The 19444-nt window shown below is 38.5% G+C and overlaps 1 protein-coding gene across 1 annotated transcript; it reads left to right on the top strand.

The window, feature by feature from the left end:
- The first annotated feature begins 537 nt into the window (after window positions 1-537).
- rad23aa (RAD23 homolog A, nucleotide excision repair protein a) lies at window positions 538-17938 on the top strand. The gene is given in 9 exon segments (NM_001003739.1): window positions 538-778; window positions 4670-4831; window positions 7511-7701; window positions 10061-10107; window positions 11745-11872; window positions 11948-12023; window positions 13025-13155; window positions 15616-15789; window positions 17431-17938. Coding segments are annotated over 9 exon segments (1089 nt in total). The 5' UTR covers window positions 538-712; the 3' UTR covers window positions 17545-17938.
- Window positions 17939-19444: the final 1506 nt, after the last annotated feature.

The raw sequence follows: 19444 nt of genomic DNA, 5'->3' as shown, positions 1-19444 counted from the left end.
TGGAAAAACATTGCCTGGTCTGATGAGTCTCGATTTCTGCTGTGACATTCAGATGGTCGGGTCAGAATTTGGCATCAACAGCGTGAAAGTATGAATCCATCCTGCTTTGTATCAACAGATCAGACTGCTGGTGGTGGTGTAATGGTGTGGGGGATATTTTCTTGCCACACTTTGGGCCCATTAGTCCCAATTGAGCATCGTGTCAACTCCACAGACTGGTTTCTTGAACATGTAAATGAGTTCACTGTACTCAAATAGCCTCCACAGTCACCAGCATTCAATCCAATAGAGCACTTTTGGGATGTGGTGGAACCGGAGATTCACATCATGGATGTGCAGCTCTGAGAAATATTTCCAGTACCTTGTTAAATCTATGCCAGGTAGGGATTAAGGCGGTCCTGAAGGCAAAAGGGGGTCCAACCCGGTACTAGGAAGGTGTACTTAATAAAGTGGCCGGTGAGTGTAGCTCAGCGCTTCAAACCGTAATTCCCCTCATTTCCGAGTGATGTCAGTACGTCAAAACTCCGCCTCTCCGCACCACCACCGAAGAAATGACGCAGACAGGCGTGTTTTTAGCCTGTTAGCCAGAGAGCTACATCTTTTAACGTCCATTAACTGTCCTTGGCTTTCAAACTCAAACATTTCCTCGGGACATAAACCTGTACGAAGGTCCAGAATCGAGAAGTAAGGAGAAGACGAAGACACAGCAGTCATGCAGATCACACTGAAGACATTGCAGCAGCAGACCATTCAAATAGACATCGACGATGAGCAGACGGTATTAACGGTTTATTTACGCTTGTTATAATGCGTTAACGACATGGATAAGTGTTCGAAGCACATACATATCAACGATAGCTGTACATTTCGAGCTAAGAAAGATGACAAGGAGCGTTAATTCATTTATGAGTCACTGGGGATCATTTGGGCGTGTTAAGCATTAACGATAGATAGATAGATAGATAACGTTAGATAGATAGATAGATAGATAGATAGATAGATAGATAGATAGATAGATAGATAGATAGATAGGTATTATATTGGTATATATTAGATATTAATAAGTAACAGTTAGATAGATAGAAAATGAAGGTCTGTATAGTGTAGTATGACGATTAATGCAACTCGCGATAGTTTGTCGTTAGGTTTGTGTATAGTATCGATTATATGTAACATACTGTGCGTGTATAATTGTTATCTAAGTAAATATTCCAAGCCACATAAATCTTAATAACTATACAATAACTTAATAAAAAGTATAAAGTTATGTATAGTCAAATAAGTGATGTTTAATTTTTAGAGGACTGGAAGATGCATGTCTTCATTATTCTTAAGCAGGTTTCTATTTACTGGTAAAAACGAGATATAATTTAGACTTAAATAATCTAAATTTGAGAGATGAATTGGTCAAAACTTATTGCCAGATTCATGTATGGAAAATATTGTAACATTCAAACAGTGGTACAAGAAATGGAGCCTATCCCTCCATTTCCAACCTGAAAGCTACTAAATAAATAGATGATAACATGTATAATTGTTACGGAAGTCAATATTCCAAGCCACATAAATCTTAATATTGTGATAGCACAATAAAAAGTATATAGTTATGTCTGATCAAATAAGTGATGTAGTTTTTTAAAGAAGACTGGAAGCTACATGCCTTCATAGTTATAAAAGTTTAATTTTACTAGTAAAATAGTCCAAAAACAAGAAATAAAGTCAAAATTACAGCGATGGAGTCGTCAAAATGTACTGCCAGATTCATATATGGAAAATATTGTACATTCTTTAAACAGTTGTACAAGAAATGGAGCCTATCCCTCCATTTCCAACCCAAAAATTACTAAATAAATGGATTATAACATGTAATTGTTACCGAAGTAAATATATCAAGCCAGATAAATCCTAACAACAATTACAATAACATAATAAAAAAAAGTATTAAGTTACATTAAATCAATTAAGTAATATTCAATTTTGAAAGAGGACTGAAAGATACATCACGTCATAGTTATTAAACAGGTTTCTATTTACTGGTTAAAAAGAGATGTAAATTAGACATAAAATCCGAATCTGAGAGATGGAGTCGTCCTAACGTACCGCCAGATTCATATATGGAAACATGCACACACATGTATAATTGTTATCAAAGTCAATATTCCCAGCCACATAAATCTAAATAACTATCACAATAACATAATTAAAAAGTATATAGTTATGTATAGTCAAATAAGTGATGATTATTTTTTTAAAGAGGCCTGGAAGCTACATGCCTTCACAGTTATGAAGCAGGTTTCTTTTTACTGGTAAAATAATCAAAAAATGAGATATTAAGTTAAAATTAGAGCGATGTAGTTGTCATAATGTACTGCCAGATTCATATAAGGAAAATATTGTAATATCTTCAAATAGTGGTACATGAAATGGAGCCTATCTCTGCATTTCCAGCCTGAAAGTTACTAAATAAATGTATTTAAAACATGTATAATTGTTACCAAAGTCAATTTTCTAAGCCAGTGGTTCTCAAACTGTGGTACACGGGCTTACTTCTAGTGGTACGCAGAGGAATCAAAAATGTCATATGTACATACATATATTTAAAAATGTCTCAAAAATGATTATATATGATGAAATGTAGCCTATATTTCCAGGTGTTGATACTTTACATTTAAGTACAGGAGTTTTTTTTAACTTTAAGAACAGTAACCTGTCATTTTTAACTTTTAAAAGCACATTTTAATTTTAATGTTGACATTTTTTTACGTATAAGCACAGTACAGGGTTAATGTTCAAACTATTTATAATGTTTAAAGTGTCTGACGATAATACGCTTAATAATACAAATTAATTGCCTCATTTTTAAACTGTACAGAGCTGTAGCTGTTACACTGGGGCCCACTATGCTACAGTATTTCAATACTGCTTATTTTGGTGGTACTTGGAGAGACCATTTTTTTCTGAGGTGGTACTTGATGAAAATTTTTAAGAACCACTGTTCTAAGCCACATAAATCTTAATAACTATTCATTCATTCAATCTTTTTCTTTTCGTCTTATGCCGAGTTCAGACTGCATGATTTTCAAAGTAGTCGTGTCACAGATGTTTTCACACTGCATGACTATCTGGGCTAGCGTTTCGTCGCTGCTTTGTTTACACTGCAAGATGGATCGGCAACAGGGACTTTCACATTGCATGACTTTACTATAGAAAGAATCGCCGACAACTTCGTCCAAACTACGTCTCACAGCCAAAAACACGTAGTATATCTTTTGTTATTAACTACATAATGAGAAAGAAGCCTTTAATGGGGTAGAACATGTACATATTTGCTCACCTGGGTTTAAAGGGAATTAGCCATTTCTCCTAAACGTTGATAAACAAATTTCTTTCTGTATGAAACGTCAAACAGACACAGTTGCTCCTGAGTCCTGTCAACCCTCCTCTAGTTTTTCCTCCATTTCGTGGGTCCAAATAAACCAAAAAAGAGCGCTTTTAACTTCTCCCCAGCCTCCCGCTGGGCTGCAGCAGGTATACACACACGCACACACAAGTGAAAGCTGCTCTCTCATTGGCTGTAGGTGATGGCTGATGTTATTTTCAGTCAAAACTCAATTCACACGGCATGATTTGAATCGCCGACAGCTCCAGATATTTAGCACGCCAAACATCTCACAGGCATCGGCGACTCATCGGCGATTCTCTCAGATTGCGTCTTTAAAAGTTCATACTGTGTGATTGTCACTCACGTGCACGAGCAGCGATTTGCCTGTGATTTCAGGCATTTGTCGGCGATTTCTCAAAACCTGTCGGCGAGCCAAAATCGGGGCTAAAATCACGCAGTCTGAACTAGGCAGTAGTCCCTTTTTTAATCTGGGGTCGCCACAGCGGAATGAACCGCCAACTTATCCAGCACATGTTTTACGCAGCGGATGCCCTTTCAGGTGCAACCCATCTCTGGGTATTAATAACTATTATAATAACATAATTTAAAAGTATATAGTTAAGTATAATCAAATAAGTCACATAAAATTTTTAAAGAGGACTGGAAGCTGCATGTCTTCATAATTATTAAGCAGGTTTGTATTTACTGAAAAAATAGTTAAAAAACGAGGTGTAATTTAGACGTAAAAGTTCAAATTTGAGAGATGGAGTCGTCAAAACATATTGCAAGCTTCATATATGGAAGATATTACATTCTTCAAACAGTGGTACAAGAAATGGAGCCTATCCCTCCATTTCCAACCTGGAAATGACTAAATAAATGGACAATAACATACAGTCCATGTATAACTGTTAGAAGAGGCAATATTCCAAGCCACATGAATCTTAATACTATTATAATAACACAATTAAAACATATATAGTTATGTATAATCAAATACGTTATATTTAGCGGACTGGAAGATACAAATCTTAGGTATAAAGTAGGTTTTCTTTTACTGGTAAAATAGTCCACAAACGAGATATAAATATCAAATAAGCCTCTTCTGAAGTCAACGAGAAGTCAAGTTATTATTTGTTGTTCTTAAAACTTGGATAGGCGACAAGCTTTTTGTCAGGGAGTGTACATCATTACTGTTTTTCTTCACCCTGCTGCCTTCCAGTATTGCATTATTTTCCTTTTCTAATGTCCATGTGTGTGTTTTTAATGCTCATGTTTCTGACACAGGTGAAGGCGTTGAAGGAGAAGATCGAGGCTGAGAAGGGCCGGGACAGTTTTCCGGTAGCGGGACAGAAGCTCATCTATGCTGGGAAGATCCTGCAGGACGATACGCCCATCAAAGAGTACAAAATCGATGAGAAGAACTTTGTGGTGGTGATGGTGTCAAAGGTCAGAGACTTTTAACGGCGGTCAAAATCATTCGCCCTCCATTAAATGTTTTTTTTTTCTTTATCAAATATTTGTCAAATGATGTTTAACAGAGCAAGGAATTTTCACAGTATTTCCTATCATATATTTCTTCAGGAAAAAGTCTTATTTGTTTTATTTCGGCTGGAATAAATGCAGTTTTTAATTTGTTAAAAACCATTTAAAGGTCAATATTATTAGCCTTCTTAAGAGATTTTTTTTTCAGATAGTCAACAGAACAAACCATTGTTTTACAATAACTTGCCTAATTACCCTAATCTGCCTAGTTAACCTAATTAACCTAGTTAAGCCTTTAAATGTCACTTTAAGCTGTATATAAGTGTCTTGAAAAATATCTAGTCAAATATTATTTACTGTCATCATGGCAAAGATAAAATAAATCAGTGTTTATAAATGAGTTATTAAAACTTTTATGTTTACAAAAGTGTTGAGAAAAATCTCTCCGTTAAGCAGAAATTGGGGCTAATCATTTAGGAGGGCTAATAATTCTGACTGCAACTGTGTTACTGACGTTCATGCTGAATCTCAGGGTGCTTTCACACCTACACTTTTGTTTCGGAACGTATCTCGTTTGTCCAGTTAGCGCGGTTCGATTGGCATATGTGAACAGGGCAATCACGCTCTGTTCCGCGCCAAAGTAATCGCTCCGAGATCTCTTAAATGAGGTGGTCTCGGCTCGATTGAAACCAACCCTGGAGCGGTTCGATTGCAGTGAGAAAGCGATCCGATCCGAGCGCGGTTATATCACAGTGTTTTATGGATATGTAATAGGTTTATGGCTATATGAAGAGAGAATTCTGAGTAGGGCGGGAAGATTCGCGAGTCTCCGGATGCCCGCAAACGAGAGATGATCTCCCGGTAATCTTGCGTCTCCCTCCCGGTCCTCAAATAGGCATCGTCGCGCACCCTTCTCACCCCTCCCCATCGCGTCTCTCCTCAGACACGTCGCGCGCGCACCCTGTCAATGACCACCAAACCACCACCTCTCCTGACAGCTGAGCGGGACGCTGCAAAATAAACCCTGACACTGACCAATGTAAGGACAGTTTACTCGCACGTGACTTGTTTTAGCTCTTTTGGTCCGTTTAGAAACTTTGCAGTGTGAAAGCGAACCGCTCCAAGAGCAAAGAGCAACAATGTAACATTTGTAATCTCTGTATCGGAACAACTGAATTGATTCACAGGTGTGAAAGCACCCTCAGTCTGCTCCCTTGCTTACTAGTTATGGCACTGCTCAGAGAGTCGGCCATTTTAAGGGCCATCTCAATCGCTAAATGCTTCCAGTGCACTGAAACATTTACATCCCTGAAAATCCAATAATGCACTGGGAGAAAAAAAAATCAATGCTCATTAACTTCACTTAACGGAAGTTCTGAAGCACAAAATATGCATCATGTGAACCAAACATGACATGTTTTTTATTCTATTTATATTTATCCATAAAGGAACACACAAGATAGCACACATTTATAAACGATTAATGCCCGAAATGTTAGGAAGCGATCACATTATTTACAGGGTTTTCAAAATTTGGCTTTTCTCTAACTCGCTTCCAGGTTTTTGCATACAAATTGATGTCATAGTTCCTCCACCCTATAGCAATGTGCGCTACACTGTCAGAAAAACGGGTACGGTTGGGGTCCATTTGGGAACACTTGGGGTACAAATGGTGAAGTTGTACCCTCAATGGTTCAAAGTAGCACCCTAAGAAACTTATATGTACCATTTAAGGGTAAAAAAGGTACAAATATGTTCCCAGCTGTCCATGTTTGATGGCTCAAAGAAAGGTACAATCACTTGTGTGAAAAAAGAAGCAAGTCAACATGTATGAAATTGTCATTTATGTCATGAGTTGTTGGTTATTTGGAAGAAATGCACAAAAAAACTGTACATTAACAATAAAATGATTTATTATATAAAGCATGGTATTATCATTAATATTATAAATTATTATTTTTGATTTAAGAAAATGTTAACATGAATCCTCCTAAATGTGAAGGTGGTATCTCGATCTTTGTTTCTTGAAACAAACACATTTTGCAGTATTCCTCTTCTCTTATCAAGTAAAATATTCGTTCATTTTCTTTTTGGCTTACTCCATTTATTAATCTGGGGTCGCCACAGCGGAATGAACCACCAACTTATCCAGCATATGTTTTATGCCCTTCCAGCTGCAACCCATTACTGGAAAACACCCATACACACTCATTCACTACGGCCAATTTAGCTTACCCGATTCACCTATAGCGCATGCCTTTGGACTGTGGGGGAAACCAGAGCACCTGGAGGAAACCCACGTGATCAAGGGGAGAACATGCAAATTTCACACAGAAATGCCAACTGACCCAGCCGAGGCTCAAACCAGCGACCTTCTTGCTGTGAGGCAGACATGCTAGCCACTGTGACGTCAAAGTAAAACATTACCTAAATAAAAAGGCAAAGATTAAAAGTAATTTAGTTACATGAACATTAATTTACCATCACTTGGGTTTTATCATTACCTGTGACTTCCTACCAGTGGCTGAATTTAAGTACACGACCTGCTGATTCACTAGCTAGGGAGCTGCATTGAGCTTGAGACGCATCCCCAGACTTGAAAATGAAACGATTCCACTAAGCGTTTGTTTTTCTTTCATGCAGACGAAATCACCAGGAACTTCCGCCGCACCCTCAGAACCATCCAGATCAGTGGCAGCTTCGTCATCCTCCTCTTCCTCCTCTCCTCCACCTCCTCCTCCTCCAGCTCCAGCTCCAGCTGCCATCCCATTCACAGATGAGTGTTCACGAGACGACCCTCCGGCTACGGTCTCTCCTGCACGCAGTCCTGACGGGTTAGACACAAGACAAATAATTTAACTAGACATTTTTCTGTGTGGAAGTGAGATGATAGCCCCTTTCTCACATACGGAATTTTCTGAAACGGGTCAGCATGAAGATTTTAAACGTTTAAAATATATTTAAATCAGTCGAGTGTTAATAAACATTACCCATATTTTCACATGCTATTTGAAACATTAAAGAGCCCCTATTATGCATAATGAAAGGTCATATTTTGGTTTTGGGGTACCAACAACAACAGGCTGAAATGCATGCAAGGTCAAAAAAACACTTTCATTGTCTTATGATATGCATTTATTTTTACCTCATTATTAGGCTCACACGGAATCTGCACGCGCAGAATTCTGCAGATTTTCCACAGAATTCCGCAGATTTCTGGAGATTTTTAGCCCGTTATTAATTCTATTTATTTACTTGAGTAAATGTGTAAATATAAATGTATTCAGTTTTTATTTAGTAATTTATTACTTTTTATTTAATAAATTAAGGTTTTAGTTATAATTAGGCTCACACGGAATCTGCGCGCGCAGAATTCTGCAGATTTTCCACAGAATTCCGCAGATTTCTGGAGATTTTTAGCCCATTATTAATTCTATTTATTTACTTGAGTAAATGTGTAAATATGAATTTATTCAGTTTTTATTCAGTAATTTATTACTTTTTATTTAATAAATTAAGGTTTTAGTTATGATTAGGCCCACACGGAATCTGCGCGCGCAGAATTCCGCAGATTTTCCGCAGAATTCCGCAGATTTCTAGAGATTTTTAGCCCATTATTAATTCTATTTATTTACTTGAGTAAATGTGTAAATATAAATTTATTCAGTTTTTATTCAGTAATTTATTACTTTTTATTTAATATATTAAGGTTTTTGTTATAATTAGGCCCACACATAATTTGCGCATGCAGAATTCCGCAGATTTTCCGCAGAATTCCACAGATTTTTAGCCCATTATTAATTCTGTTTATTTACTTGAATAAATGTGTAAATATGAATTTATTTAGTTTTTATTCAGTAATTTATCACTTTTTATTTAGTATATTAAGGTTTTTGTTATAATTAGGCCCACACAGAATTTGCGCATGCAGAATTCCGCAGATTTTCCGCAGAATTCCGCAGATTTTTAGCCCGTTATTAATTCTGTTTATTTACTTGAATAAATGTGTAAATATGAATTTATTCAGTTTTTATTTAGTAATTTATTACTTTTTATTTAATAAATTAAGGTTTTAGTTATGATACTCCGCTGGATACTCCCAAAATAATTCCGCAAAAATCCGCAGATTTTTACCAAAATTCTCAGCAGAAATAGCAAAAATCGTCCACAGATTCCATCTGGCCCTGCTCATTATCCCAACAACTCCAATATGATTTGTTCAGCGATTCATTTCTTCTCAAACCCCTCCTTGGTGTGAGGCTAATCTGCTGTGATTGGTGGATGACCCAGTCTGTTGTGATTGGTTTACTGGGTTCAGTGCGTGACAGAGAGAAACACTCAGGGCACAGAGTATGTGAGAGCCTAAAGCAGAGGTGCAATCAAGCAATGTAGTTAAACATCAGCATATACTCTACTCTTAACCCTAACCCCAAGTAATAACAATGGCACACATTCAGTATTAATCCACACAGTGCCAAAAGTCGAACTATTTTAAAAATTGACAGGCAACGCATGTAAGGCACAGCTGATGGAGGTCAAAGCAAAGGCAAACGGCAGAAGATCACGAGTTCAGAAACGCATTTAAATCAGTAAAGGAAGAAGCATGTGGCACATTTGTAACATGGTTTTGGATGCAATATGTGAACAGCCCCATAAAGATTTAACCTGAAGGATACAGTACAAGCACTGATCTATAATAGATACGTGATTACAAGCCACGTGAAGTGATTACAAGTTACAACACACAATTAAATACGTATTTTGCAAACTACAAAAAAAAAACGAGGCAACAGTTTTAATTACATTTACATGTTATGATCTGGAGGAAGAAGAAACTGGTCCATATGAACTTTAATGCAGCGTTCACACCAGATGCGGAACGCGCGTCAAGCGCGAGTGATTTACATGTTAAGTCAATGCAAACGCACGAATAGACATCCTGCGGCGCGATACGCGCGAATGGCGCAGGGCAAATTGAGCATTTTGCACGTTTGACGCAATCAATAATATACATTTTTAATATAAATTGAGTTTGGTAATGACACTAAAATAGTATATATTCTCAACATTAAAACTGAAGTGTGTGTGTGTGTGTGTGTTTGTGCTATGCAAATAGTGCTGTCCTCTTTCTTAACTAAATAAATATCATAAATATGAATGATAATCTAAATTGGTTGTGTGTTTGTTTTGCAGTGGCACAGATGTTGTAGGTGAAGGAGAAGATGCATCTTCAACACTAGGTGAAAAACCACAACTTTATGTTGTCAGGTCACTTTATTTTAAGCTACAATTTTCATTATTAACAAAACTGTTACATTTACCTCAATAAACTTATAGTTTGGTATTAGGTAGGATTGGGAATTCAGAATAAAACCATACAGAATATGTTGTAATAAGTTTTTAGTGACTAATGCTGAGATCAGACTGTATAATTTTAGCCCCAAATTTGACTCACTGAAAAGTTTTGAGAAATCGAAGACAAATGCCTAAAATCACAGGCAAATTCACGTGAGTATCAATCACACAGTGTGAAATATCAAAGATAGATCTGAGAGAATTGCCTATGAGTTGCTGACACCGTAATTGGCATCCTAAGTGAAGTTTATGTATAAACAAATTTCGAGAGGATCACGTGCTTATGATTGCTAGCGCCTGGATCCGCATTATCCAATTCACTACGCTCCAATCAGATGACTCCTAAACTACTATAAATACCCTGGGTTTCATTCCTCTGCTATCTTCGTTTTGAAGAGTCCCCCCTTCCACCCCTACTCCTCCTTCTTAGATGGGTGACACGGTGGCCCAGTGCGTAGCACTGTTGCCTCACAGCAAGAATGTCTCTGGTTCCAGGCTTTACCAAACCAGCAGACATTTCTGTGTGGAGTTTGCACTTCTCCCCGTGCTCACGTGGGTTTCCCCCGTGTTCCCCAGGTTTCCTCCCACCGCCTAAAAACATGCAATTAAGTTAATTAAATAATCTAACTTCAAGAGCAATCACTTACTGTTCATTGGTTACTACAGGAGGGGGTTCTCAAGATCTACCTGAGCTCAAACTCCCCTCACGCCTTGCAATGGGAGGGAGCCCAGGGCTCGAGGATCTCATGAGCTCGGGGCTCTCTCCCGGCACAGCATGCCAAACAAGCTTTTTCATCAGCTAAGTGTGAACTCTTGAAATATCGTTGATTTAAAATTATGCCGTGTGAAATGTGTTCTGACTGAAAATAACATTGGCGTTCAGCTACAGCCAACGAGAGAGCAGCATTCACTAGTATGGGTATCTACAGGCCAGCAGGAGGTTGAGAGAGAAGTTAAGGGCTTCTTCTGGTCTATTTGGACCCAAGAAATGGAGGAAAAACTAGTGTACATTTGGCAGGATCACTTACTTCTATTTGTCGTGTCATCTCAGCAATACCACAATACAAAAAGAAAAAAACGAAAAGAGAAATTGCTGATTCCCTTCAAAAGCCTGGTGAGCAAAAAAAGTAGATTTTCTACCCCACTAAAGGCTTCTTTCTCATTATGTAGTTAATAACACAAGATATACGACATGACCATGTTGTTTCCATGTCAGTTTGCGTATGTTTGGTTGTGAGACGTAGTTCGTGGACCGAGACAACGTTGTCGGCGATTCTTCCTATTGTAAAGTCATGCAGTGTGAAACGCCCTGTCGCTGATTTGTTTTACTGTGTAAACACAGCACCCTCAGAACGCTAGCCCAGATAGTCATGCAGTGTGAAAACATCTGTGACACGACTACTTTGAAAATTATGCAGTCTGAACTCGGCATGAAGTGTAATCAAAAAAAAAAGACAGAACAATGATGAAAATCTTTTTGTGATGGTTAATTTGCGAATGCTCATACTTGTGTGTTGTGCAGTCACAGGTCAGGAGTATGATGCGATGCTCACAAACATCATGTCTATGGGTTATGAGAGAGATAAAGTGGTGGCTGCTCTTAAAGCCAGTTACAACAACCCTCACCGGGCCGTGGAGTATCTGCTCAATGTGAGTCTGCAGTTTATTAAATTGTGCTTGATTTATTGTGAAGCCTCCCTGTTGATCAATGTGTGTTTGCCTCAGGGAATCCCAACAGTCCCGGTGCAGGAAACCAATCCTGCTCCCGCTCAGCTCCCCACAGACACACAGCCCACAGAAGGTGAGGCGCTTGCATTATCTTTTTCATAAAAAAATTCCACCATCCCGTACAAACTTTTAGGATACCGGGTGTCAGATTTGCACAATCCGTATGCACAACGCTTTGGCTTTTTTCCCTTGCTTGAAAGCTTGACAGACCTCCTGCACGTAGCTATGGTTGCTAAGCCACGATTGGTGTGTGACGGTTTTCGGGTGTGGCTTAGCGAAGGGCCAGTTACATCACTCACTTTGCAAAAAAAAAAAAAACCTAAATATTGAGTTACATTTAAGACACAAGTTCAAATAAAGTTTCTAACAAAGCCAGAGTGGAAGATTTTATGTCAGAGTAACACTGCAATGTTTCATTTCTGATTAAATCGTTTTTTTAAATAAATAAAGTGAGTGAACGATTCAATGATCCATTCACAAACACTGCCACTTGGTTAATTTCTGAACGAATCAGCTTGTTAAATGAATCATTTGAATAAATTATTCGGTAAATCGTTCATTAAGACAAGGACTTGATGACAATAATGACGCAGTTCCTGGAGAAACGCAATATTAAATAAGAAAAATGTGGGGGCGTGGCTTGTTGTTTTCTCATGTGAGCTGATTGGATGTAGTAAATTAAGGGGGGTTTCATTCTGAAAATGGTTTGGGGAGAGTTATTACAACCTAATAGACTCCTTCTCCTCGCCTTTTCTGTTTGCTGTCAAAACTGACAGCTGGAGGGGCGTGGCTAACATATTCAACCACGCCCTAATCTGAGAATTTATCTGAAAACAAACAGGACGTGCATTGTCAGATTTCAATTAAAGTTTACAAGGGCAAACTATTTATTTTTATTAATGACATGCACAGAATTGTTCGCCACAAAACTAGCAATGTGAGCTAGCCACATCATATTTCAGGTGTCGTTCAATAGCATCACAGAATGTAGAATGAATGGGGGAAAAAAAGTTAAGAGGTATTGTTGTGTTTGTCAGACCTGTATTTGAAAGCTGGTGTTTTGTTTTGTGTCAGGTGAGAATCCTCTGGAGTTTCTGCGCTCTCAGCCTCAGTTTCAGAGCATGCGGCAGGTCATCCAGCAGAACCCGTCGCTACTGCCGGCGCTGCTGCAACAGCTGGGTCAGGAGAATCCCGAGCTCCTGCAGGTCTGCAAACTCACACACATGCACACACACTAGGCATGGGTCGATAATCAGTTTCCAGGTTTACATCTGTTTGGAAAATGTAGCTAACATTTTCTTTTATACTGTTGCTAACGTACAGTTGAAGTCAGAATTATTAGACCTCCTTAATTATTAGACTGCTTGTTTATTTTTTTACTAAGGGTGTCACGATCCTCCAAATCCTCGATTCGATTACATTTTCGATTCTAAAGGCACGGTTCGATTTGATTTTCGATTATGAATAATTAATTAATTAATGACAGATTAATTATTTGTAGCCTACCGTTTAAACTACCTGACCTGCATGCTCTTTGTTTTACCCATAAACAAATCATACAGTAAATGAATAAAGGCAAGTTACACACATAATTACCACCTGTCAATCACTTTTTCTGCGGAACTCGTGAATAGGCAGTGATCTGTGTCGTTATAATGGTGTCGCTTAAAAAAGACGCACAAACAACAGGAACCAGCCAACAGTATCTGAGTTGTTCGCTAAAATGACTAAGTACAAGTGAGTGAAAGATTGAAGCAGTCCTCTGACTGCCTGGACCTGCTGTCTCGAGCGCATGGCTGTATGAGCGTCTGTGTCTGTGTGGTCACGTGATGTGCATTTTCAGAGGTAGAGAGGAAGGAGGGCTGCTCAGAAATGCTACACGCCACTGTGGATGTCAAATCGTTGTCGTTCTAAAATGCCATTTAAAAACAAAGACAGTGTAAACAGGGCCTGAGTGTGTACTTTTCGCGAGCGGATTTGCAACGGGGGCGGGCGGAGGATCGCGATGCCGGTGTTGTTTATCGGACGAACCGTACGTAATACGTACATAGCAGAGCTTGCAAACTGTGTTTTTTTTGTCGACAACACGAACGTTGTCAACATAACTCACTGGAAATCCCAAAATGCTTACACACCGGCGACTTCATTGAAAGAGGAGAGTGTTTAAGTTCTGTCGACGGGTCTCCTGCTTCTGCAGTTTAACAAGCACTTCAACAAGCCTGTTTTTTTCCCGCTTGGCAAGCCAAGCTGACGTGGGGGCGTGGCAGCATCGACGATTCTATTTTTTGATTCGATAATCGAAATTGAGCATAAATTTCGATCGATTTCGATTAAAAATCGAAATCGTGACACCCCTATTTTTTACCAATTTCTGTTTAACGATGAGAAGATTTTTTCAACACATTTCTAAACTATAGTTTTAATAACTCATTTTATATATGTCATACTGGACTATTTGGAAATAAACAAGCCAAAACAGCCCTAACAGGAAAGCTAAAGGAGTGTAAAATCCCACCTTCAGATCTAAAGCTACTAATAAAAGGCTATATTCTCTACAAATGCCAGACAGAATGGGATCAGTGCCCTGAAAATAAATGTTTTGAAATTCAGCCTGAAATAGGGAAAAAAATCGAATTTATTTTTTTTAAGTCAAGACATGATGAGATTGTTTATAGAAGATGCTGCCGCATTGGACACACAAGACTTACACATGAACATTTACTTAAAGGAGAAGAACCACCAAAATGTTTATATTGCAACAGAAACCAAACTGTTAAACATATTCTTGTGGAATGCCCAAGAATTTTTATCTGGAGAGACATTAAGTGAAATATTTTTAAATGTGAATTCATCTAAAATTGCTATAAAATAGAATTTTTATCAAAAGGAAACCTTAAAAACGTTTATTTTTTTAGCTTTTATATTATCATTATTATTATTTATGTATTTTAACTTGTATGTTATTTATTGCTGTTGATGACTTTTAATTATTAGAACATTTTTATAATTATATAAAATTGGTATTTATAAAATGTGGGAAACTTGATCCTTTTTTGCCATGGCATAGCCATAGAAGCTGAAATGGCAATACAATTAAAACTCTCTCTCTCTTTAATAGCTCATTTCTAATAACTGATTTATTTTATCTTTGCCATGATGACAGTAGATAATATTTGACTAGATATTCTTCAAGACACTTCTTTACAGCTTAAAGTGACATTTAAAGGCTTAACTAGGTTAATTAAGTTAACTAGGCAGGTTAGGGTAATTAGACAAGTTATTGTATAACGATGGTTTGTTCTGTAGACTATAGAAAAAAATATAGCATAAAAAGGCTAATAATTTTGACCTTAAAATGTTTTTTTTTAAATTTAAAACTGCTTTTATTCTAGCCGAAATAAAACAAACAAGACTTTCTCCAGAAGAAAAAATATTATCAGACATACTGTGAAAATTTCCTTGCTCTGTTTAACATAATTTGGGAAATATTTGAAAAAAAAATTCAAAGGGGGCTAATAATTCTTCAATTGAGTCTAATAAGACTTCAACTGTATATGTAGTTTATTTTGACCCATGTCTACATATAAATCAAACATGAAAAACTCTGCAGAGCGGTGAGACATTAGAAGCACTGCTTTTACTGACTGTGTGTGTTTGACTCTCAGCAAATCAGCCAGCACCAGGAGCTCTTCATCCAGATGCTGAACGCGCCAGTGGGCGAGGGTGAGGGTGAGCTGGGAGAAGGGGGAGAGTTTGCAGATCTGGGGGCCATCGGGGACGAGGCTGCACCCGGCAGTTTTATACAAGTCACACAACAGGAGAAAGAAGCCATCGAGAGGGTGAGCAAACAAACACTGCTGGGGCTGAGCTATATGACTAGATATACATTCATCGGTCACTTTATTAGGTACACCTGTCCAACTGCTCATTAACGCAAATGTTTAATCAGCAACTTAATGCATTTAGGCATGTAGACATCTGCTGCAGTTCAAACAGAGCATCAGAATGGGGAAGAAAGGTGATTTAAGTGACTTTGAACGTGGCATGGTTGTTGGTGCCAGACAGGCTGCTCTGAAGATTTCAGAAACTGCTGATCTAACTGGGATTTTCATGTACAACCATCTGTAGGGTTTACAGAGCATGGTTCGACAAAGAGAAAATATTCAGTGAGCGGCAGTTCTGTGGGCGCAAATGCCTTGCCGATGCTAGAGGTCAGAGGAGAATGGCCAGACTGGTTCCAGCTAATAGAAAGGCAACAGAAACTCAAATAACCACTTATTACAACAGAGGTCTGCAGAAGAGCATCTCTGAATGCACAACACGTCCAACCTTGAGGCAGATGGGCTACACCCGGTGCCACTCCTATCAGCTAAGAACAGGAAACCAAGGCTACAATTCGCACAGGCTCACCAAAAATAGGACAAAAGAAGATTGGAAAAACGTGGCCTGGTCTGATGAGTCTCGATTTCTGCTGCGACATTCGCATGGTGTGGTCAGAATTTAGGGTCAACAACATGAAAGCATGGATTCATCCTGCCTTGTATAAAAGGTTCAGGCTGGTGGTGGTGGTGTGATGGTGTGGGGGATATTTTCTTGGCACACTTCGTACCAATTGAGCATCGTGTCAACGCCACAGCCTACCTGAGTATTGCTGCTGACCATGTCCATCCCTTTATTACCACAGTGTACCCATCATCTGATGGCTACTTCCAGCAGGATAACGCACCATAAAGCGTGAATCATCTTAGACTGGTTTCTTGAACATGACAATGAGTTCACTATAGTCAAACGGCCTCCACAGTCCCCAGCCTTTAATCCAATAAAGCACATTTGGGATGTGGTGGAACGGGAGATTTGCATCATAGATAAAAATCTGCAGCAACTGCGTGACGCTATTGTGTCAATATGGACTAAAATCCAGTATGAAGTATATTTCCAGTACCTTGTGGAATCTGTGCCACGAAGGATTAAGGCAGTTCTGAAGCCAAATTAGGGTCCAAACTGGCACTAGTACCTAATAAAGTGGCCGGTGAGAGTATATATAAATAAATATATATATATACATATACATACACACAAAAATGTCATACCTTGTTTTTTAAGGTAGTGTGCTGCGCGTTTCAGTACAGCAGGGAGGAAACAAGTGCCTTACCAAACAAATTATGGATCTGGTTTAAAGATGAAGGAGTGATGTTGTTCTCTTCATTTGAACTGAGACGTCAAAACAGCATTAAATGTTGAAAATAGACAAGATGAGAAGAAGATGAGACCATTTTTTCATAGCTTCTTGCGAATGTTAGATGTGAAGTGCACTAAAAATATTGACCTTAGACGGTTTTTAAAAAGATCTACTCAGATTTTTAATATTCCCAGAAGAAAAATAAAATAGGATTTTTAACCTAATATAGGATGTATTTAACTAATATTGAACCTCCGTTTGTGGCTCAAATGTAAACTGCGCTTTGTTCTGCCTCCCTCAGTTAAAAGCTCTGGGGTTTTCAGAAGCTCTGGTGGTCCAGGCCTACTTCGCCTGCGAGAAGAACGAGAATCTGGCCGCCAACTTCCTGCTCAACCAGAACTTCGAGGACGAATGAGAGCGAGCGATGGAGAGTCGCGAGTCCCGCCCCCCCTGCCACCACACAAAGCACTGCATCTACTCGGGACACCGGAGCCCCACATTATTTTTTTGGGTTTACAAGTAAGGGGAGACTGGCAGAGCGGTCGGGGGGAAAAGAAATCACACGCTCAACAGATTCCAGTGGAACTGACATTGGCATTTGGGTTGAATGCACTCTATCTAGCATGTTGAAGGGGTGTGTGGTGTGCACGTGTGCTCCTGTAGGGGGAAAATTTGACTAAATCAGCATCAACTGAACGCTGACGCTCTCAGTAGTAGTGTTACAGGAGGTTAGATGTATATTGCGGGCGTTCGCATTCGCTTGTTTGTTTTTTAGTTGGGCAAAGGATTAAATAAATAAGTCAAATGGAGGAGTTTTAGAGATTTCCAGAACATATTTCAGTATTTCGCACATTCATGACGAATGTGATGGGAGTAGTGTCATTTCTCAGCGACACAAATGATCTGCATTGATGCTGTTTTGTAAGTAAATTCGGTCACTTTATTTTGATGGTCCGTTTGTCGAATTTAAGTAACTAATACTCATTAGATTATAAGTAGACTTTTAGGTTGGGGTCATCCCTGTCAACATTTGTCCCTGAAAATCCGGGAGACCGGGAAGGGGGTTAGGTTTTGGGAGTGAGGTGTTGAATAACACTGTTGAGAACTGTGTACTGTGGTGTTATTAAATTTACTATGAAGCGTGTTTCAAGCGGCCGCTGGGATCGGATGCTATACCAATGTCGGAGACCCGGGGGTTTCACAGACCGTACCAAATTGCTGAGGAATGGGGGAGGGTGGGTGATGGTTGGAATTATGAGAGTTTTCCGGGAGAAATAACAATACGGGAGGGTGGTGGGAGATGGGTTTGAAATACGAGAGAAAAAAACGGGAGTGTTGGGAGGTATGGTTGGGGTTAATGTTATTATAAGTTGACATGTACTTGCAAATATTCTTATAGTCAGTTAAATGTCTATTAAAGGAGCAGTATCAACAGATATTAAGCTGACAGTCTACTAATACTCAAATGGACCATCAAAATAAAGTGTCACCATCTACTCATATCTTGATTGAGTATTACAAAACTGCATTAACGCATCGTTTGTTTGCACTGGTTAAAGTCACCATGAAATTGCAGTCTGAAATGTTTTATGGGTCCTGCTTTATATTAAGTGGCCTTAACTACTATATACTTGCATCAAAATGAATATACAATGTACTTAATGTGTTGTTGATGTATTGCAGAACACTTCTTAAGCTGGGATATGGGTAGGTTTAAGGGTGGGTTAAGGTGAAAGGGATGGTCAACAGTAATTAATTAACAAAATTATTTACAGTTAGTTATTTAATCAAGCATTAGTATGATGTAAATACATGTATTTACACAATAAGTACATTGTTACTAATGATTCATTTCACTGTTAGTACATATTAGTTAAGGCCCCATAATATAAAGTGGAACCATTTTATCAATTTGCATATCATACAGGGCATTTACACAAATGTGATTGGTTGTAAAAAAAAAGGTTAAAAAATAAATATAAAGCCAATTCTATTTGTTCTTTCTCGTTTTGAGGTTACACATTTTAAAATCCTGAAAAACACATTTTTAAATCGTACACATGAGACCCAGAAATGTGCTTTAAATCAGTGTTTCTCAACCCCGTTCCTTGAGGACCACCAACACTGCACATTTTTCTGTCTACTTAACCTAACACACCTGATTCAGATCAGCTCATAACCAGAGACTGAAAGACCTGTAATGGTTGTGACAGGAGACATCCAAAAACAGGCAGTGCTGGTGCTCCTCCAGGATTGTGGTTGAGAAACACTTCTTTAAAGGGACATTTCCATCCAAAAATAAACATACGCTTTCA

Source organism: Danio rerio, chromosome 1 (assembly GCF_049306965.1).
Source record: "Danio rerio strain Tuebingen ecotype United States chromosome 1, GRCz12tu, whole genome shotgun sequence".
NCBI classification, from domain to species: Eukaryota; Metazoa; Chordata; class Actinopteri; order Cypriniformes; family Danionidae; genus Danio; species Danio rerio.
Note: the sequence above shows the minus strand (reverse complement) of the source record. Positions and strands in the feature narration are given on the sequence as shown.